This window comes from Moschus berezovskii, chromosome 6 (genome assembly GCF_049115385.1).
Source record: "Moschus berezovskii isolate FMDL1 chromosome 6, NW_MosBer_1.0, whole genome shotgun sequence".
Taxonomy (NCBI): Eukaryota; Metazoa; Chordata; class Mammalia; order Artiodactyla; family Moschidae; genus Moschus; species Moschus berezovskii.
In genome coordinates, this window is record NC_142465.1 from 111780675 (window position 1) to 111798367 (window position 17693).

At 43.1% G+C, this 17693-nt stretch overlaps 1 protein-coding gene across 9 annotated transcripts in view; it reads left to right on the forward strand.

Moving 5' to 3' along the window:
* The window catches only part of ERC1 (ELKS/RAB6-interacting/CAST family member 1), a 277757-nt gene that overhangs the window by 219318 nt on the left and 40746 nt on the right, over window positions 1-17693 (forward strand). For 7 of the 9 annotated variants that reach the window (XR_016037703.1, XM_055396335.2, XM_055396333.2 and 4 more), the window contains one exon: window positions 11090-11188. Coding sequence is in view for 8 of the 9 variants with exons in the window: in XM_055396335.2 (XP_055252310.1) it covers window positions 11090-11188 (99 nt within the window). In the remaining variant the exon portion in view is untranslated. Of the gene's footprint in view, window positions 1-11089; window positions 11189-12820; window positions 12887-17693 lie in introns of all 9 variants that reach the window. The other 2 variants (XM_055396339.2, XM_055396340.2) reach the window with 1 other exon arrangement.

The following is a 17693-nucleotide window of genomic DNA, read 5'->3' on the forward strand; positions in this document are numbered from 1 at the left end:
GAAACCTACATGCACATGTGTAGGAAGTCCAGGGGTGACTTCGGTCCTTGGGTGGAATGTGACTACCACCAAAATAGAGCTACAGTTTGGGGTGATTAGATGAACCGGTAGCAGACGTGGGTACCCGTGGTGATGTGGCTGCAGAGTTGTGAACTGGATAGGCTGTTCTGACCCAGAATGTCCTGGAAGCTGCTGCTAAGAGTTTGGTCCCCCTCGGACACATGCAGGCCCCACCTCCTAGTCCCCCCGCCCCTACCCCAGCCCGAGCTCCCAGTCTGTTCCGGGACTGGGAGGAGATGGACCAGGGCTTGCTGGTGGAAGGCAGGCGCTCTCTGGCAGGGCTTCTGGGGCAGCTTCCAGCTTCTTCTGACCCTCACAGCCCAGCTGTGTTCACTAATCAGCTGCTCCCAAATGCCTCCGTCTGTTGGAAAAAAGGTTTTCCGGTCCCCCGTGCCTTTAACCACAGTTGTCTTTGCTCGTTCAGTTCGAGAATCAGCTAGTTGCTGGTTCTTACTTTGATGTGTACTTTTTTATTGACTCGTAGATGTTTGGATTTTCATGCTGTTTGACTCTGGATCCTGCGTAAACCTCCTCTTCGCGTTTACTCTATTCCCCAGCCCCGGTACCTTATTGATGTGTTTTAGAAAATGATGCCTCTAGTAGCAGGTGCGTTTTGCTGTCTTGTTCATTCACTAAGTCGTGTCTGACTCTTTGTAACCCCATGGGCTGCAGCACATCAGTCTTCCCTGTCCTTCACCATCTCCCGGAGTTTGCCCAGACTCATGTCCATTGAGTCAGTGATCCATCCAACCACCTTATCCTCTGTTGCCCCCTTCTCCTCCTGCTCTCAATCTTTCCCAGCATCAGGGTCTTTTCCAGTGGGTCAGCTCTTCTCATCAGGTGGCCAGAGTATTGGAGCTTCAGCATCAGTCCTTCCAGTGAATATTCAGGGTTTTCCTTTAGGATTGACTGGTTTGCTGTCCAATTTCACTAATTTATTTAACCACTAATTCCTTTTAAATGATCCTTAATGAGTATTCATTCCTCTTTAGAATCAATCTATGCGCGGTACTACTTGTTTATTTCTAGAAATCAGAGTTTTTCAGATACTTGAGTTTATTGAAATGATCAGTGAAGTATTTCCACAGCTTTAAGTATAGGAGATCATTTAAGATACTTTTTTAAATTAAGATTTTTTTTTTTAAGGAAGGCCTGATTTTAATAAATGTCAGGGTTATTTTCCTTTACACAAAAGACTAAAAGCTATTTATCTCAATTTCACACACATAACACAAAAGTAACTTTGGAGACTAGAGAAGATACCTAGAATGCGTTGGTCAGTGTTTGTTGATTCCAACAACTTAACCACGTATAAAAGTTTGTGAGAGCACACAGGTACAGAGAAGTCCTTTTGTGGTGAGGTCTCAGAACAGAAGACAAGCTGGAGCTGAGGGTCTGGCCCTTTGTCAGTTGCTCTCAGTGTGGGTGGTTTCCAGTAAGAACCCAAATGCGTTCACGTCCCTGGGTTTGTTTGAAGGTACTTCAGTGTCCGGGCACGCGAGTGCACGATTCACAGTTAACTCCGAGTCAGTTCCGTTCATTCCTTTTCCACACATGGACCATGATTTTGTAAAAAGAAGCATAAAATTCCCTCAGAACTTCTCCCTTTAAGAATTTTGATCCTTCTTATCTAAAATGTATCTTTTTTCTTGTGTGTGTGTGTGTGTGTGTTTAAAGTGCTTAGAATTTTTGAAGATTATCTCGTTGCCTGCTTCGCTATTCCTCAGACAGGGGAAATGTTTTTATTTTTTTAATAAAAAGCATTAAATAAATGGGTTTACTAAAGAAAGGGTATCTTGTTTGAAAGGAGAATACTGTACTTTTCTGCTTTGCAGCACGAAGTTGTTGGGTTAAGATGCATTGTAATTGATACCTGTGGTTTGTGCCACCATTCTTGAGAAAGTGCTTTTTTTAAGATTCTGTTTGACACCATCTAAGATTTCTTTTTAATGGAGGGGATCTGTCTTTTCTGTTACATGTGAAGGAGTTTAGTGTCACTTCTCCTTGTTTGTGGCCCCCATATCTGTAAAATTTTAACTGTGTGCTTAGCCACCCAGATGACCTGATGTGTAGACAAAACTCTATGGTAAATGCTCTCGGACCCTGGCTTTTGTTCACTGGTTTCTAGAGTAACAGAAAACGGCTGCCTACGTTGTCTTCTTTCCTTAGATGTGGTGGTGAGTCTCACTGTATCTGGCTAGTATTCCCTTAAATATTCTGGTTATTTTGCAAAATGTGGAGCTTCTGTTTCTTTAAGGACACACACAGCTGGAAGAAATGCTGGTAACGTTAAAACTGTAATAAGGTTGCTTCAGGTTTATTGCAAAGATGAGAAGCGTGTGCTAGAAAGTGAGGCAGCGATCAGGAATAAAATTTCAATGGCACTTTGTTTTAAACAGTCTCATTTCAGACACTGGTTTGGGTCAGTTTAGCAAGTTGGCCTACGAGCTATTTCATTCCTGGAACTCTGTGGCTTTGTGGATCTGGCTCTGAGTTTTTACCTTGGTGTACTGCAGTTCCACACCACAGCCCTGCCAGAAACGGGACAGTGTTCGAAACTTAGAAATTCTTACAAAGTATCTTTTAATTTTTAAACACTGGATATATCTTTATCTTCATATTAATGTTTGTTGAAAAAGAGAAAGTATAGGCTGCTGTCCCTCCAGAGTTCAAAGTTAAAGTCTACATGACATATAGGAGAGTTAGACGTATCCAATAAGCAGGACAATGTATGATTAATAAATAAATGTTTTCTGGTGGCTAAGGAGGAAGGAACATGTGATTGTCTGTTGAGGAAGCAAGGAGTCCCACACAAACCTTTCTGAGAACTAAGGAATGATTATAAGATGAAAAAGTCTAGGCTCCTTTATTTTTTTTTTAATTAATTTATTTTTTATTGGAGGCAAATTATTTTACAATATTATATTGGTTGAAAGGCAGATAGAAAGTTTGCTGTGTGTTTTCTTTGCTTTCTATGAAGAGTGGGGAAACAAAGTAGGGTTTTGGTAGGAAACACAGAATATGTTTAAAGAACAGACATCCTATGAGCCTAAAGCCATAAATGGTGACATATCCAAGAATACCCTTGAGATGAGAGAGGAAGATTACATGAAGCCTTAAGAAAAAAAAAAATCCCCTGAATACCAAAACAAATACCCGAATATCCATAATCAAAAGTTCTCCTTTTTCTTACATAAATCAATTTGTATACGAGGAAATCAAAGGAAAAAACTTTGTGAAGCTAGAAAAACCAGAGTGCCTGGATTCTGGGGTTCTTTTTGAAGCTATTATAAGTAGCAGCAGTTATGTTTTTGTTTGAGATAAAACTTTGTTGGTTAGTTAAAATGTCCATTTTCTTTTGGCTGAGACAACTCATTGTGGTACTAATGCTGGATTTTTCATAGTTTTGAGAAATTCTGTTTGGTAAGCATATCTATTTTTAATTAATACAAATGGGAAAACAGCATTATTTAATAATAATTTCATAGAAAAAGCTTTTAAAATATAAAGCTCATTGCTGGAACAATAATAAAATACAATCCCAAATGTACCAACCTTAGAAAACAGATTCTTGAATTTGACAAATGTGTTAAAAGGACTATATAGATATATGTGTGTACACACACACACACACACACATGTACCAGAGATTTTACTAGGCACTGGGTTGACACATGGGTGAAGGAGTGCTTGTCCCAGCCCTCACAGACTCAGCGCATGGGAAGAAAAGACATGCAGATGGGTTATCTGAATCTGACAGATTCAGAGAATCTGAAATGCTTTTTGTTCCCAACCTAAAGATACTGGACAGGCTTCAACCCCCTCTCAGAGTCTGTGATGTGTGATTGAGCTTATTGGCAGAAGAGGAAATCCACAGGTGTCAGAAGCAAAGACAGTGTGCACGAAAGCAGGAGCAGCCCTAGGGTGCTGTGACCAGCTGTGACCAGTTAAGGTCCGGCTGGGTTTTAGTGTCTGCACGGCGAGTGGAGATGGACCATGAGGATGACATGAACCAGGAGCTGAAACTGAACCTCTGCCGGGGCTGGGTCATCAGAGGAGCGCTGTTCAAGGGAAAGGAGGGCAAGGCCTCATTCACTTTTACTGCCAGTGAATGAGGAAAACTTTACTCTGCTGTGACCCTGGGAAGGATCCCCGGGTCCCCAGTAAGATGCCAGAATTTCCAGCAGATTTAGAGTACCACTGGGTGTGGGAAGTTCCTACCCGAAATACAGATACATTTTCACAATTACAGAATAACATTACACAGGGTAACTCAGCATGTGCTACTGTAGTGTTTGCTACAGTGTTTGGAATAGCAGTAGGGTGGGAATAACCCAGGTGACCGACAGTGGGTGCCAGTTGATTGTAATAGCAGTAGAGTGGAGGTAACCCAGGTGTCCAGCAGTGGGTGCTGGTTGAATCAGTTATAGTACATCTAACAGAATGGAGGGAGAGATGGAGCCGCTTCTAGAATACATTGGTCAATGAAAAAGCAAGATGCAGAATATTTATTTAATATTCTGCTTTTAAGGATATTATTTATTTGGCCATCCTGTGTCTTACTTGCAGCTCCTGGGATGTAGTTCACTTGTAGTTCCCTGATTAGGGTGGGACCTAGACCCCCTGCACTAGGAACACAGAGTCTTAGCCCCTGGACCAGCAGGGAATCCCCCAGTATTCACTTTTCACGTGAGAAAGGTGGGTGAATGCAGAAATGTTTGTGAGAGTGTATGCTTGTTTATAGTACATAAAGAAAGATTTAAAGATGAATTTAAGATTTACCCCCAAAATTTCTTATGAAAAGAGGAAATGAATAGAATGGAGAAGCAGGGTTGAAAGCAAGTCTTCTCTGAAGGGACCTAGTTTTATATATATAGTTTTGACCCTAGAATCATATGGATGTTTTACATAAATAAAAATAAAATCATATCACAAAGTGGGGAAAGCAATTCGTGAGTTTTGTAAACAGATGAATCTAGTTATTTGTTAAATTGTTGAAATAGCCACATAGAGCCTCGGATTATTTCAGCTAACTGTATATATTACATATCTTTCTCTGTACATTCTCAGTAAGATACATGCAAGTGAAAAGAAAAATATTGCAAAGAAATTTTAAAGCTCATCTTGAAGGCATATTGATAGTGGTTACATTGGTATTGGTATTTTCAAAGAATTATTCTGATGGATAAAGCTAATCACATCATTATTGTGAGGAACCAAGGTTTTTCAGCTTAAGAGGAAAAAGGATATATAAAGTATAAAATCAAAGAAGTAAAGTAAAAACTTATTCTTTAAGAGTCAGATCTAGACTCCTACATCTAAACTGAAAATACTACTGTTCATTCATAATCTTCATCTTTCCAAAAAAAAAACACGTTTTTCCCAGCTCTGAACTGAAACAGCCTGGAGGCAGTGATAATTCTGCAACCCTGAGCATCCTACCCCACTGGTATCCCGCTGAGCAAGTGAGCTCTTAGGTAAAGTGGCTGATTCTGGATCTGGAGCAAGAAATGAACAGACAAGACGAGCTTAGCATGAATTTGCCAGAATGCAGGAGTGATGTCACGTCCAAGGACACAGAAAGTCTGCCACATAGAAAGTGTGCAGGATGGTTCTACTTTCCCGTTGTGATCCTAACCAGGACCACGATCAAACTACCAAATTTGTTTCTCTACAAAGCAAAACAGGATTGGTCGGGGGACTTCCCTGCTGGTTCAGGGGTTAAGACTTCACCTCCCAATACAGGGGGTGCAGGTTCCATCCCTGGTCAGGGAGTTGGGATCCCACATGCCCCATGGCCAAAAAGCCAGAAGGTAAACAACAGAAGCCATGCTATACCAAATTCACTAAAGGCTTTAAAAATGGTCCACATCAAAAAGAAAAAAGATCTTAAAATCAGTAGGAAACACATTTTTCTATTCTAGAGCTTGCCCTCTAGTTAAGAATGTAAAATGGGATGTGAAGGTAGTCTGACAGTGACAGCTATTGGGCTGAATTCAGCACAGTTCTCACTTCTGATCCAGCTCTTATCCTCTGCCTCCCGCACTGTTCCAAGGGAGCCCCCCAGAGCTGTCCAACCAGTGGAAGAGGAACTTTCCCAGCTAGAAAGATAAATGAACAACTCAAGAATAATTCATAGGGCTTCCCTGGTGGCTCAGTGGTAAAGAATCCGCCTGCCAGTGCAGGAGACACTGGTTTGATCCTTGGTCCAGGAGGATCTCACATGTCGCAGAGCAGCTAAGCCCATGCACCACAAGTACTGAGCCTGTGCTCTCGAGCCCAGGAGCTGCAACTACTGAGCCGACACACTCTTGAGCCCGGCTCCACAAGAGAGGCCACTGCGATGAAAAGCCAACACAGTGCAACTGGAGAATGAAGTTGCAGCAGTGAAGACCCAGCACAGCCAAAAATAAATTTAAAAAGAATAATAACTAATTTATACTTTTTAATGTAATGAAGTTTAAAATAAAGCTCAAAGGTAATTTGTTGAAATTTTTTAAAATTTATAGCCAACTGACTATAGCTACATCTGACCCACTTGAAAATAATGGAGATTATGCATTTTTCATTTTATTTATCGAATACCGATATAACAAAGTTTAACTGAAATTCACTATAATATTAATGAAATTATTTCCAAGGTTCAACGAATGTAGGCAGAAATCATTTTATTGCTTTCTTCAAGATAACTATAATTGGAAATAACCCTAATTAGTAAGGTTAAGTTTTATTTATATGTTTTCTAAAATATCTCAGAATATTTCTAGGTATTATTCTTTCTAAAGCTCATTTAGGTAGGTTAATAGCATTCTCACAAGCCAAAAAGCAAAGATTAGTGAACAACCAGATCGGTTCAGTTCAGTCGCTCAGTCGTGTCCGACTCTTTGCGACCCCATGAATCACAGCACGCCAGGCCTCCCTGTCCATCACCAACTCCTGGAGTTCACTCGAACTCATGTCCATCGAGTCGGTGATGCCATCCAGCCATCTCATTCCCTGTCGTCCCCTTTTCCTCCCACCCCAATCCCTCCCAGCATCAGAGTCTTTTCCAGTGAGTCAACTCGTCGCATGAGGTGGCCAAAGTATTGGAGTTTCAGCTTTAGCATCAGTCCTTCCAATGAACACCCAGGATTGATCTCCTTTAGAATGGACTGGTTGGATCTCCTTGCCATCCAAGGGACTCTCAAGAGTCTCCTCCAGCACCACAGTTCAAAAGCATCAATTCTTTGGCGATCAGCTTTCTTCACAGTCCAACTCTCACATCCATACAGGACCACTGGAAAAACCATAGCCTTGACTATAACAACCAGATAACTGATCAGAATTCAAACATTTTTTAGTACCTGGGTTTGGATCACCAACATACATTGTTTTTGAGCCTAACTAAAATATTTTTCTGTGAAGTGTCATTTCTGAACTGCTGTGTCTGAGCACTGACATCTCAATCTCAGAAGAAAAGGTTAGCAGTCTAAAGGAGGAGCTCCTTTCCCTCGGGAAGGGTGGTGGTGGTGGTTTAGTCACTCAGTCATGTCTGACTCTTGTGACTCCATGGGCTGCAGCCCACCGGGCTCTTCTGTCCATGGGATTCTCCAGGCAAAAATACTGGAGTGGGTTGCCATTCCCTTCTCCAGAGGATCTTCCTAATCCAGGGGTTGAACCCAGGTCTCCTGCACTGCAGGCAGATTTTTTACTGACTGAGCTACCAGCAAATTCCCTGAAAGGGTATGTATAACTGTATACAGAGGTACACGTTTATGGCTTACAAAGTTTATTTCAGCAAGTTTTTTCCCATCTTTTTCTTCCCCCTCTCTTTACTACTTCAAACAGTCTTATTCTTCATGTCAGGGGACCAAGGGAGTCCAGCTGTCTGCACAGGCACGTGGCATGCTTCAGAAGGGAAGATATTTGGCTGTAAAGCACCTTTCATGCTTGCTGGCTTATCTTAAGAAGAGCGGTGCAAGAGCTCCTTGAGAACAGTGTCATTTACAGGGTCTGTATAACATCTGCTACTCTGTGAGCTGTCGGGTGCTTAGCGCTCAGCCTCTGTCTGTGCAGGGAACAGACTTCACACCAAATTAATGAACCTTAGGCCTGGGAACCCTGGCTCAACTTGGATACACCTCAGGTCTTTCAGAAATGGAGACATTCTTGTATCTACTTCTTCATTCACTTACGTGAAATAAGTAACCTTTGGTCTTATCTATCTCCTATGATCAGTTCTTCTTGGAAGCTTTGAGTCTTATACCTCAGAGATACTTGGGATACATCCTGCCCTGAAAGGGGATTCGCGTGTGCTTTATCAGTTCTTCTCTAAGTTTCTAAACTCGAGCTGGGTATCAGGCCTTCAAGATTGTGTGTCACGTTCTAAGATGATAACTGTTCAAATGTGCTTCTGCCGCACGTTCCTATTAAAGTTGACATGGAGGTGTTTCTGGTGGGCCCCTGCCCTTTGCTCTTCCCTCCCTCATCGCAGAAGGCTCTCCATCGGTCACGCAGCACCACGTGACGTGAGAAACGTTCCGCTGCGTGTTTTCAAGGTCACTCCAAGTCGTCTCAGAAAAGAAATTTGGTATCACAATTTTTTGATGAGGATTTTCTCTGCTGTCATTATATCCTGGAGGGAGGAATTGGCTGCAAATGTATGTATACTGTTTTCAGTAAAAATCTAGAGAGCCCAAGTGCCCAACAGTAGGGGGCTCATTAAGCATCCATTCAGCTGAACACTGTGCAGCCGGTTAAAATTAGAGTTTGTTGTTGTTCAGTCGCTCATCGTGTCTGACTCTTCGTGGGCCTCATGGACTGCAGCACGCCAGGCTTTCCTGTCCTCCACTATCTCCCAGAATTTGTTAAATTCATGTCCTTTGAGTCGTTGATGCCATCCAGCCATCTCATTCTCTGCTGTCCCCTTCTCCTCGTGCCCTCAGTCTTTCCCAGCATCAGGGTCTTTTCCAGTGAGCCAGCTTTTTCCATCAGATGGCCAAAGTACTGGAGCCTCAGCATCCTTCCAGGGAATTCACAGTCCTTCCAGAGAATATTCAGGGTTGATTTCCTTTAGGATTGACTGGTTTGAACTCCTTACAGTCCAAGGGACTCTCAAGAGTAGATTTTTAGAATAATATTTAATGACATGGAATGTTCATAATAATGGGGATAGCTAAAATTAGTTGGGTATTGATTTTATGCCAGGTGCTTTTGTAAGAGCTTATATTAGTAACTCGGTTAATCCTCACAACAGTCTTATGGGGGAGAAGGTATTGCTATGCACATTTTAAAGGACAGGAAACTGAAGCTCAGAGCATGTGAGCAGCTTGCCCAAGCTGAGTGGCTGGTAAAAAGCAGAACTAGAATCTAGGCCTGGGCAGTTTGGCTCTGAAGCCCCTGCTTAGGCCTCATTATGTGAAAAATGTATCAAAGAAAAATCTCTGCAAACTTTTTTATGGAACTAGACAAAATGTCTTATATTTACTGAGAAAATAAAATGTTTTAAAGATGCCCAGTCAGATTTTGGCAAAGCAGAATTGGTGAAGAAGGACATATCCTACCAGATGTCAAAATATACTGCACAATAATCACAATTTTAAAATACTGCATTATAGCAAAAGCAAAGAATAAATCAGAACATGCTACTATTTATGTTCATAGGAAAGAGACTGAACAGATTCACGTAAATATTAACAATGATTATCACTGGTTAGAGGGACTTAGGGGTAATTTCTTTTCTCTGTATGTTTTAAATTATCTACAGTGAACATTTTTGCATCATATAATGTTAGCAAATGTATTTTTAATGCTTTCAGAACCTCAGGTTTTAACAGTATTGTTGTTTGATCATATGCACAGGGTTCTATGCATTTTCTAAATTGCTTGCTCTGCAAAGTAAATTCTCTAAAATGTTTTATAGATGTGTGTGCGTGTGTATAGGTGTGTGTGTGTACACATACATTCACTTAGGGAGGACTTAGGTTAACCAGTCGCACAGAATCCAATCTGCTCCTCCATTCTGGTGAACTTGGAGGAGAGGCCATGAGAGAATAATTCTCTTCCAGTCTTAGGACTGAAGAGAAGGATTTCAGAATCTTCAGCTCATTTCCAAAGCCTGAATTGTTTATTGATGGTATAAAGAAAATGATGATGTCATTGAATATGAATATGTGTCACTTCTGTCCGATCACCTTACTGAACTCTATCGTAAGTTTAATCATTTTTCAGATGATTCTCTGGATTTTTCTCGGTATATAATCGTTTCATTTACAGATAAGGATAACTTTTCCTCTGGTATTTATGGTCTGTGTGTTAAATAACATCTCCCCCAAATGGAATAGTTGTTAAAAAGGATGAGTAACTCTCACAGTAACCTGGCAAGATGGGTCGTGCCCAGCACGAAGTGAAAAAATAGGGTCACAGCATTCTCTTCCATGTGTGGTGTCATCCAGTCTTTATTTTAAAAAATAAAATCTGGCACTGCATCAAGTGCTTAATTTAAGGAAATTACTCTTCTGTCGAGAATTCCCGTGTCAGTTTAGGTGCCTGTCTTAGCCTGCTTGGGATGCTGTAACAGAATACCATAGACTGAGTCACTTCAACAGCAGAAATTTGTTTTCTCGCCCACCTGGAGGCTGGGAAATCCAAGGTCAAGGTGCCAACTGACCCAGTTCCCATGAGAGCCCTCCTCCTGGCTCTCGGAAGCCCCCTCCCCACTGTGTCCTTCCCCCTTCTTAGAAGGCCACAGTCCCATCAGATGAGGGCCCCACCCTGATGACCTCACTTCACCCTAATCACCTCCCGAAGACTCCATACGCATGGAGGCATTCAAGGCTTACGACCTCAACATGGGTTTTGAGGGGGCACAGTTCAGCGTGCCTGAGCTTCCCCTGCACCACCAACCAGTATCCTCAGAAATCCTATGTTTAATTTATTTCAGACAGGATTCGTTATACCCTTTCTCGGTACATTTTTAAGGTGCTTGTTACTGTACAGTGTGTCATAGAGATTTTGCCTGAGCTTGACCTTGTGAATCGTTTCCTCCTAGACACAAAATCGAATGAAGTTAATGGCCGACAATTACGAGGACGACCACTTCAGATCCTCCCATTCCGGTCAAACCAATCACAAACCCTCCCCAGACCAGGTAAGCCTGCTTTCGGTTGTCTCCTGAAAAACCAGCGTGCTTTTGTTTTGATGTATCTTGTAGTAGTGTGTTACAGACTCTGGGGTACAAGTTAGAAAAATAAAAATAATCAGTTTCTGAAAACTTTTTTTCTAAATACGGAGTCCATTTCTGTATAAGAAGGTGGTGCCTGATTCTGAGTATTTTCAGAGGAGTTTCCCAACAGATTTGAAAGGAACACTAAAGAATCCTTAAATTGAGATAAGAAAAAAATTAATCTTCTCAGAGAAACTCACTAATTTGTTTCTGTCCTGCTTCAGTAGAAAAAGAAAACTTTCCATGTAAGCTCGGTGAGGCACACACAACTCAGTGTAGCAGTAATCAGTATTTACCTGCAGATTTGAAAATCTCTGCTCATTGCCTGTTAAACGGGAAGGTTGAAGCTTAGTTTCTCTGTTCTCGTCTCCTTGGTGGACCTCTCCATCTACATCCTTCTTAAACTGTTGCCTTCAGCTCCTCATGAGTGCAAAGGAGGCACTGAGTCAGTCTGAAGGGAGCCCTATCCAGCGCCAGTTCTTCTGGAAGAAGGGAACTCTCCCAAGATCTTGAATATGATGGATGGGGGAGAGTAGTGAACAGATTACCTCATATCCCATTGCCAAAAATCAGATTTCAACATCTCCATCACACTCAATCTTAACATATACAGCTGAGGGAGAAAAATAATAGTTAAGTAATTACATCCATATGATCGAAGAGTCCAGAGGAACTCCCCCACTAAGCCCCTCCTCTCGATGATAGCACAGCTCCGTCTTAGGAGGTGAAGAAGAAACATTGCACATGAAAGCACAGTAATATCAAAAACGCAGGTTTTTCTTAGGTTTTAGAAGGGTATAATCATTGTATGATGACATTCACTAAGCCCATAGAGGTGGCTTATACTTTAGAGGGAAAGAGTGCAATCTTTAACGTAGGCAAAGCGGAGAGTTGTCTGCCCAATGGCAGCAATCTGTCCTTGCCAAGAAGCCATTTGCTTTTCTCTGACTGTTTCTTGATACCTGGAACTAAGTTTATGCCAGTTTATGTAGGATGAGGATTTTAGGGGGCTTCCCCAGTGGCTCGGTGGTAAAGAACCCGCCTGCAGTGCAGGAGATTTGGGTTTGATCCCTGGGTCAGGAAGATCCCCTGGAGGCGGGCATGGCAACCCACTCCAGTATTCTTGCCTGGGAAACCGCATGGACAGAGGAGCCTGGCGGGCTAGAGTCTGTGGGGTCGCACAGAGTCAGACACGACTGAGGAACTGAGCACACACGCAGGGTGAGGATTACAGCCGTCCCTTGAAACAGGTTTTGCTAATAAACACCAGGATCGGATGCCTGGGAGGAGCGGGAGGCCAACAGGAATGGGGAAGGTTTGAGGAAGAATAAAGAAAAGCCTCCAGCTTGGTCGTTTTGCCCGATGGACAAGAGCGTGTCAAGGAAGTGGGGAGGTTGGAAGTGTGGGGACAAAGTGAGGACAAGTCAGAGCTTGGTGTGGGGGTCAGGAGCCCAGAGATGGTTCTCTGCGGCTGCCTCGTGCCTGTGTCTCTGTCTTGAATACTAACCAGCTCTTTTTCGTCCCCACGCTGCTCTGGGCCCTGCGTCCTCCCCGTAGGATGAGGAGGAGGGCATCTGGGCGTAGCCCCCACTTGCTCTTAGTGCAGCCATTTTGTTCAGAACGGTGAGAACGGCTTTCCTGAACTACAGAAATGTGTTGTTTGCCTTCACTTCTTTTTTCCTTCCGCACAATCATTTCACGTCCTGTTTCTTGGTAATTCACTGAGTCCTTGGTTTGCTCTCTGCTTTCTCATCTCACCTGGCTCCCGTGTGTACCGCTCGCTTGTGACATAGCGGGGTTTGGGTTCTGTGGCTTTTTTTCTTTTTCCTTGTTGTATGTTAATAGTCACTTTTGTCATTTCTTTTTATACATTTTTGGAAGAACTTCCAGGGCATGTAGCTAAATTTCTCCTGTTGTTGTTTTATTTATAAACTACCCATTCTGGCATGATTTTACAGTGTCCTGGTAAGGTTTATAGTGACTCACATCAAACTGGAAATAGAAGAAATCAATCAGATACTCTGCCAGTAGGTTTGGGATGTACTTTTTATGATAATTAATACTATATAGTCTTTAAAAAAAAAAAAACCCACACTATGGACTTAAAAGCTTTAGTTTCTGTGTATAGAAGAATGCTCTGGATTCTCAGGGTCAGTGCTTCTTCCACAGTGCCCACCCGGGACAGTCCCCTGGGGCTTGGACATTGCTCCCAAACTGTCTTAAACAGAAAGAGAAGTGAAGAAGCGATACAAGACTTTTAGAATAAAGAGTCGGTCTCCAGAGTTCCTCTCCCGTCCTCTGTGGATTGCTGCCGTGTCAAACAGTTGCCAGGACACTGTCTAGATTCTGCTTTACCGGCCAATTGGCTAGAAAATGCGGTCCAGCTGTGTCAGCCTCTCTCTTTGATCTGATGCCCTGGAGGTTTGACTGAGGAAATCCTTTGCTTAGAAAAAATAATAACGATGATGAATAAGTTCACACATCCTGATGGCCTTGCACCCCCTGGATTCACTGCCCGTGCTTGTTGGCCATCTCGCTCTGCTGAGGTCAGTTCTCCCTGAGAAGTCTGTGTCTCGGTGTTACCCCTCCACCTTTAAAATCACACGGGTGGTGTAGAGCCCTCATGGCAGACACAGCCGAGGAGAACGATGAGGTAAGTCATGGCAAGGAGCATGCATTGTGAAGATGGGAAACCTTCCACGTGGCTTCACCCTGGGGCCATGGAAGAAGCTGAAGCACACAGTGCCAGCCAGGAAGCTCTTGGGGCTGGAATGCTGCATGCCAGACAGAGCTGAGGTTGAGCGAGTCAGCGTGCTGGTTTTCTTGGTCTACCCTGGGCCCCACGAGGGGCGGGGTAGTCATCGTGGAGCCTCGGGGGCCGTGCAGGAGTCGGGTGGAGATCACCAGGCTCCTCACCTAGGGCGAAGCTGCCTTGTTTGTCCTGGGAGAACTTAGGGGCTTCTGTGCCGCCCGAGCAGGATGCCCCTCCCCGCATGCTGGAAGGGGGCTGGGTTTGGATTGCTGACCCTTTCTCCAGCCATAGAAGAAGACCTGATGGTGTCAGAGGAAACAGGGCCCACAGGTCGTGAGCCTCCATCCTCCCTGTCTCCTCCCACAGAAGAGTCTAACTCATAGCAAGTGGGGCTTCCCAGGTGGCGGTAGTGGTAAAGAACCCACCTGCCAGTGCAGGAGACATAAGAGGCACGGGTTCGATCCCTGGGTCAGGAAGATTCCCTGGAGGAAGGCATCTCCTAGAGGAGGAATCCACTCCAGTATTCCTACCTGGAGAATCTCCATGGACAAGGGAGCCTGGCGGGCTACAGTCCATGGGATTGCAAAGAGTCGGACACGACTGAGCACACATGTGAATATACAGTGGAGTATTATTAACCGTACACACCATGCTTTATATCCCCAGGACATGTTTATCATCTTAAACTGGAAGTTTGCACTTTTTGACCCCCTTCGCCTATTTCGCCCACCCCCAAACCCCACCACAGGCAACCACCAAATCTGTTCCTATATCTGTGAGTTTGAGGGTTTTTTTTAGATTCCACGTGTAAGTGAGATTGTGCAGTGCTTGTCTTTCTCTGAGACATTTCACTAAGCATAATGGCCTCAAGGTCCATCCATGTGGTCACAAATGGCAGGATTTTCTTCTTTTTTATGGCTGAGTAGTATTACTCGGGGTGTGTGTGTGTGTGTGTGTACAGTTGGCCCTTGAGCAGTACAGGTTTGAACTGCACAGGTCCACCTATGCATGGAATTTTTACAATCGTAAATACTACAGTACTGCATCATCACCGCTGGCTAAATCTACAGGTACGGAATGAAGGACACAAAGGCACTGCAGGTACAAAAGGCTGACTCTTGGGTTATACACGGATTTTTGACCATGCAGAAGGTCAGTGCCCCAGCCCCTGCATTGTTAAAGGGTCAGCTGCATGCATACTACACTTTCACACATTTACAGACCCCACCACGTTTGGAGTCTTAAAAGGCCCCGGTGCAGTCTCATACACATTTTAGAATTCTCTGCTCTATTTCTGTGAAAAATGCCATTGGAATTTTGGTAGAGACTGCATTGAATCTGTAAATTGCTTTGGGTAGTAGGAACATTTTAACAATGTTAATTCTTTAAATGCATGAGAGCAGACTGTCTTTCCAGTTCCCTCTCTTTCTGCTTGAGAGTTTTGGGTTTTTTTTTCAGTAAGTGGATGTTATTCTGTCAAATGCTTCTTCTGCACTGTTGAGGTGATTACATAACTTTGATCCTTCATGTTGTTAATGTGGTGTTTCACACAGACTGATTTCAACCATCAGTGCAGGTGTTGAACCATCCTTGCATCCCTAGAATAAACCCTACTTGATCATGGCAAATGGTCCTTTTAATGTGTTGTTGAATTTAGTTTGCTAACGTTTTGTTGAGAACTTTTCCATCTGTGTTCAGCAGAGATATTGGCATGTCATTTTCTTTTCTTGCAACATCTTTTTTCTGGTTTAGGTATCTTCTGAATGTGGAAGAGTTCTCCGGTCTTGTATTTTTTGGGAAAAGTTTTCAAAAGATTGGTGTGAATTTTTCTTGAAATGTTTCTTAGAATTCACTAGTGAAACAAGCCAGTCCTCAGCTTTTATTTCTTGAGAGGTTTTTAATTACTGATTCATTTCCCTTACTTGTCATTGATCTGTTCACATTTTCTATTTCTTCGTGATATAGATGTGGTAGGTTGTATGTTTCTAGGAATTAATTTGTTTCTAGGTTGTCCAGTTTGTTGAAATGTAATTGTTCATAGTAGTAGCCTCATAATTCTTGTATTTAGTATCAGTTATAACGTCTCTTCTCACATTTCTTTTTTAAAAAAATATTTATTTATGTGTTTAGCTTAGCCAGGTCTTAAGTGCAGCATTCGAGCTCCTCCGTCTTCATTGTGGCATGCAGGATCTTTTAATAGCAGCATGTGAACTCGTTGTTGTGGCATTTAGGGGCCAGGGATCCAACCCAGGCCCCTTGCATTGGGAGCATAGAGTCTGAACCACTGGACCAACAGCGAAGTCCCTCTTTTTTCATTTCTGATTTTATTTATCCTGCCTTTTGTAGTTTCTCTGTTATATCCCACCTGTGAAACTGACAAAACATGTTTTCTTTTGTGTCCCTTGTATGGCAGGTATATTATTTTATAACTGTTTAGTTTGGTGTTAAATAACATACTTTGCCTCTCAAACTAATTTGAGCTCAGTAGCTGTGGAATTTCCCTCGAGTCACTTCACCTCTTCTCCAAGCGTCAGGTTCCCATCTGCTAAGTGGCAGTGATGAAACCTACAGCAAAGGTCCCGGTGGGGTTACAAGTACAAACGTGCTCAGTGCACTTAGCCCTTGGCCCAGCACCCGGGAAGTGCTCAGTCAAGGGCTGTGTGATATTGGTAGTGATGGTGCTTAAAACCATCTGATGCTACTGTTTACTTCACGGATTTCTCCTCTCTCCTAATACAGTAACATTCCTCTCATTGCACAAGTCACGCACAGTCCTAGTAATTCATTTTTCGTGCAGCAAGAGAAACGTCTTCTTTTCGGAATCTCTGAATTGTTCATGACATCACCCGTCCTGCCTGATCAGCCGTGTAGACCCTTCCTCCACCAGGTGTCCCTGCGGGAGGTCAGCTGCAGACCTTAAGTCAGACCCATCGCCTTCTAAGAAGCAACCACGGTGGCAAGCGCCTTTTCCTGCTAAAGTTTTCTCACCTGAGGATGGTTTGCAGGCTGCCTCAACACAGAGGCTCTGACTAATTCTTGAAGGACTTGGTGATCACGTGAGCTCAGTGAGGCAGGGGCCTCTCGGGCCATGTGATCAAGTTATAAATACTCGGGGGAGAAACCTTTCAGTGTAGTTTTAAGACACACTATACAGTGTTCCACAGGTTCCCACCTACATTTTTATAGTTTCTGCTGAATGATTTAAGGTGGCGTTGTCCTGAAACTTACTTGATTACTTGATTTATGTCTTAAACTGAAAATTGCGGTGTTTTAAACATCTCTGAAACATGGGTCCTTAACATTTAGGAGCATTTGACTAATGAGGACGTGCCCTCTTCTTCCTGTTTGTGGCCTTATTTGTAACTCAGACATTCTCCCTGGAAAATAAAAATATTCTTGCACTTCATGCAAAATAAAATCCTTCACATCCTAATTGTTTTTCACAGTCCTCTGGGCAGACCCTGTTGAAAGAAAAAACTGGGGAGCTTTTGCCCTAATGAAAAGTTGCATGTATTGGAAGTTTCATGCATGTGTAGTAGGTATTAAACTTGTAATTTACTCTGTACCCTGAAAAGACCCTGATGCTGGGAAAGATTGAGGGCTGGAGGAGAAGGGGGCAACAGAGGATAAGGTGGTTGGATGGCATCACTGACTCAGTGGACATGAGTTTGAGTAAAC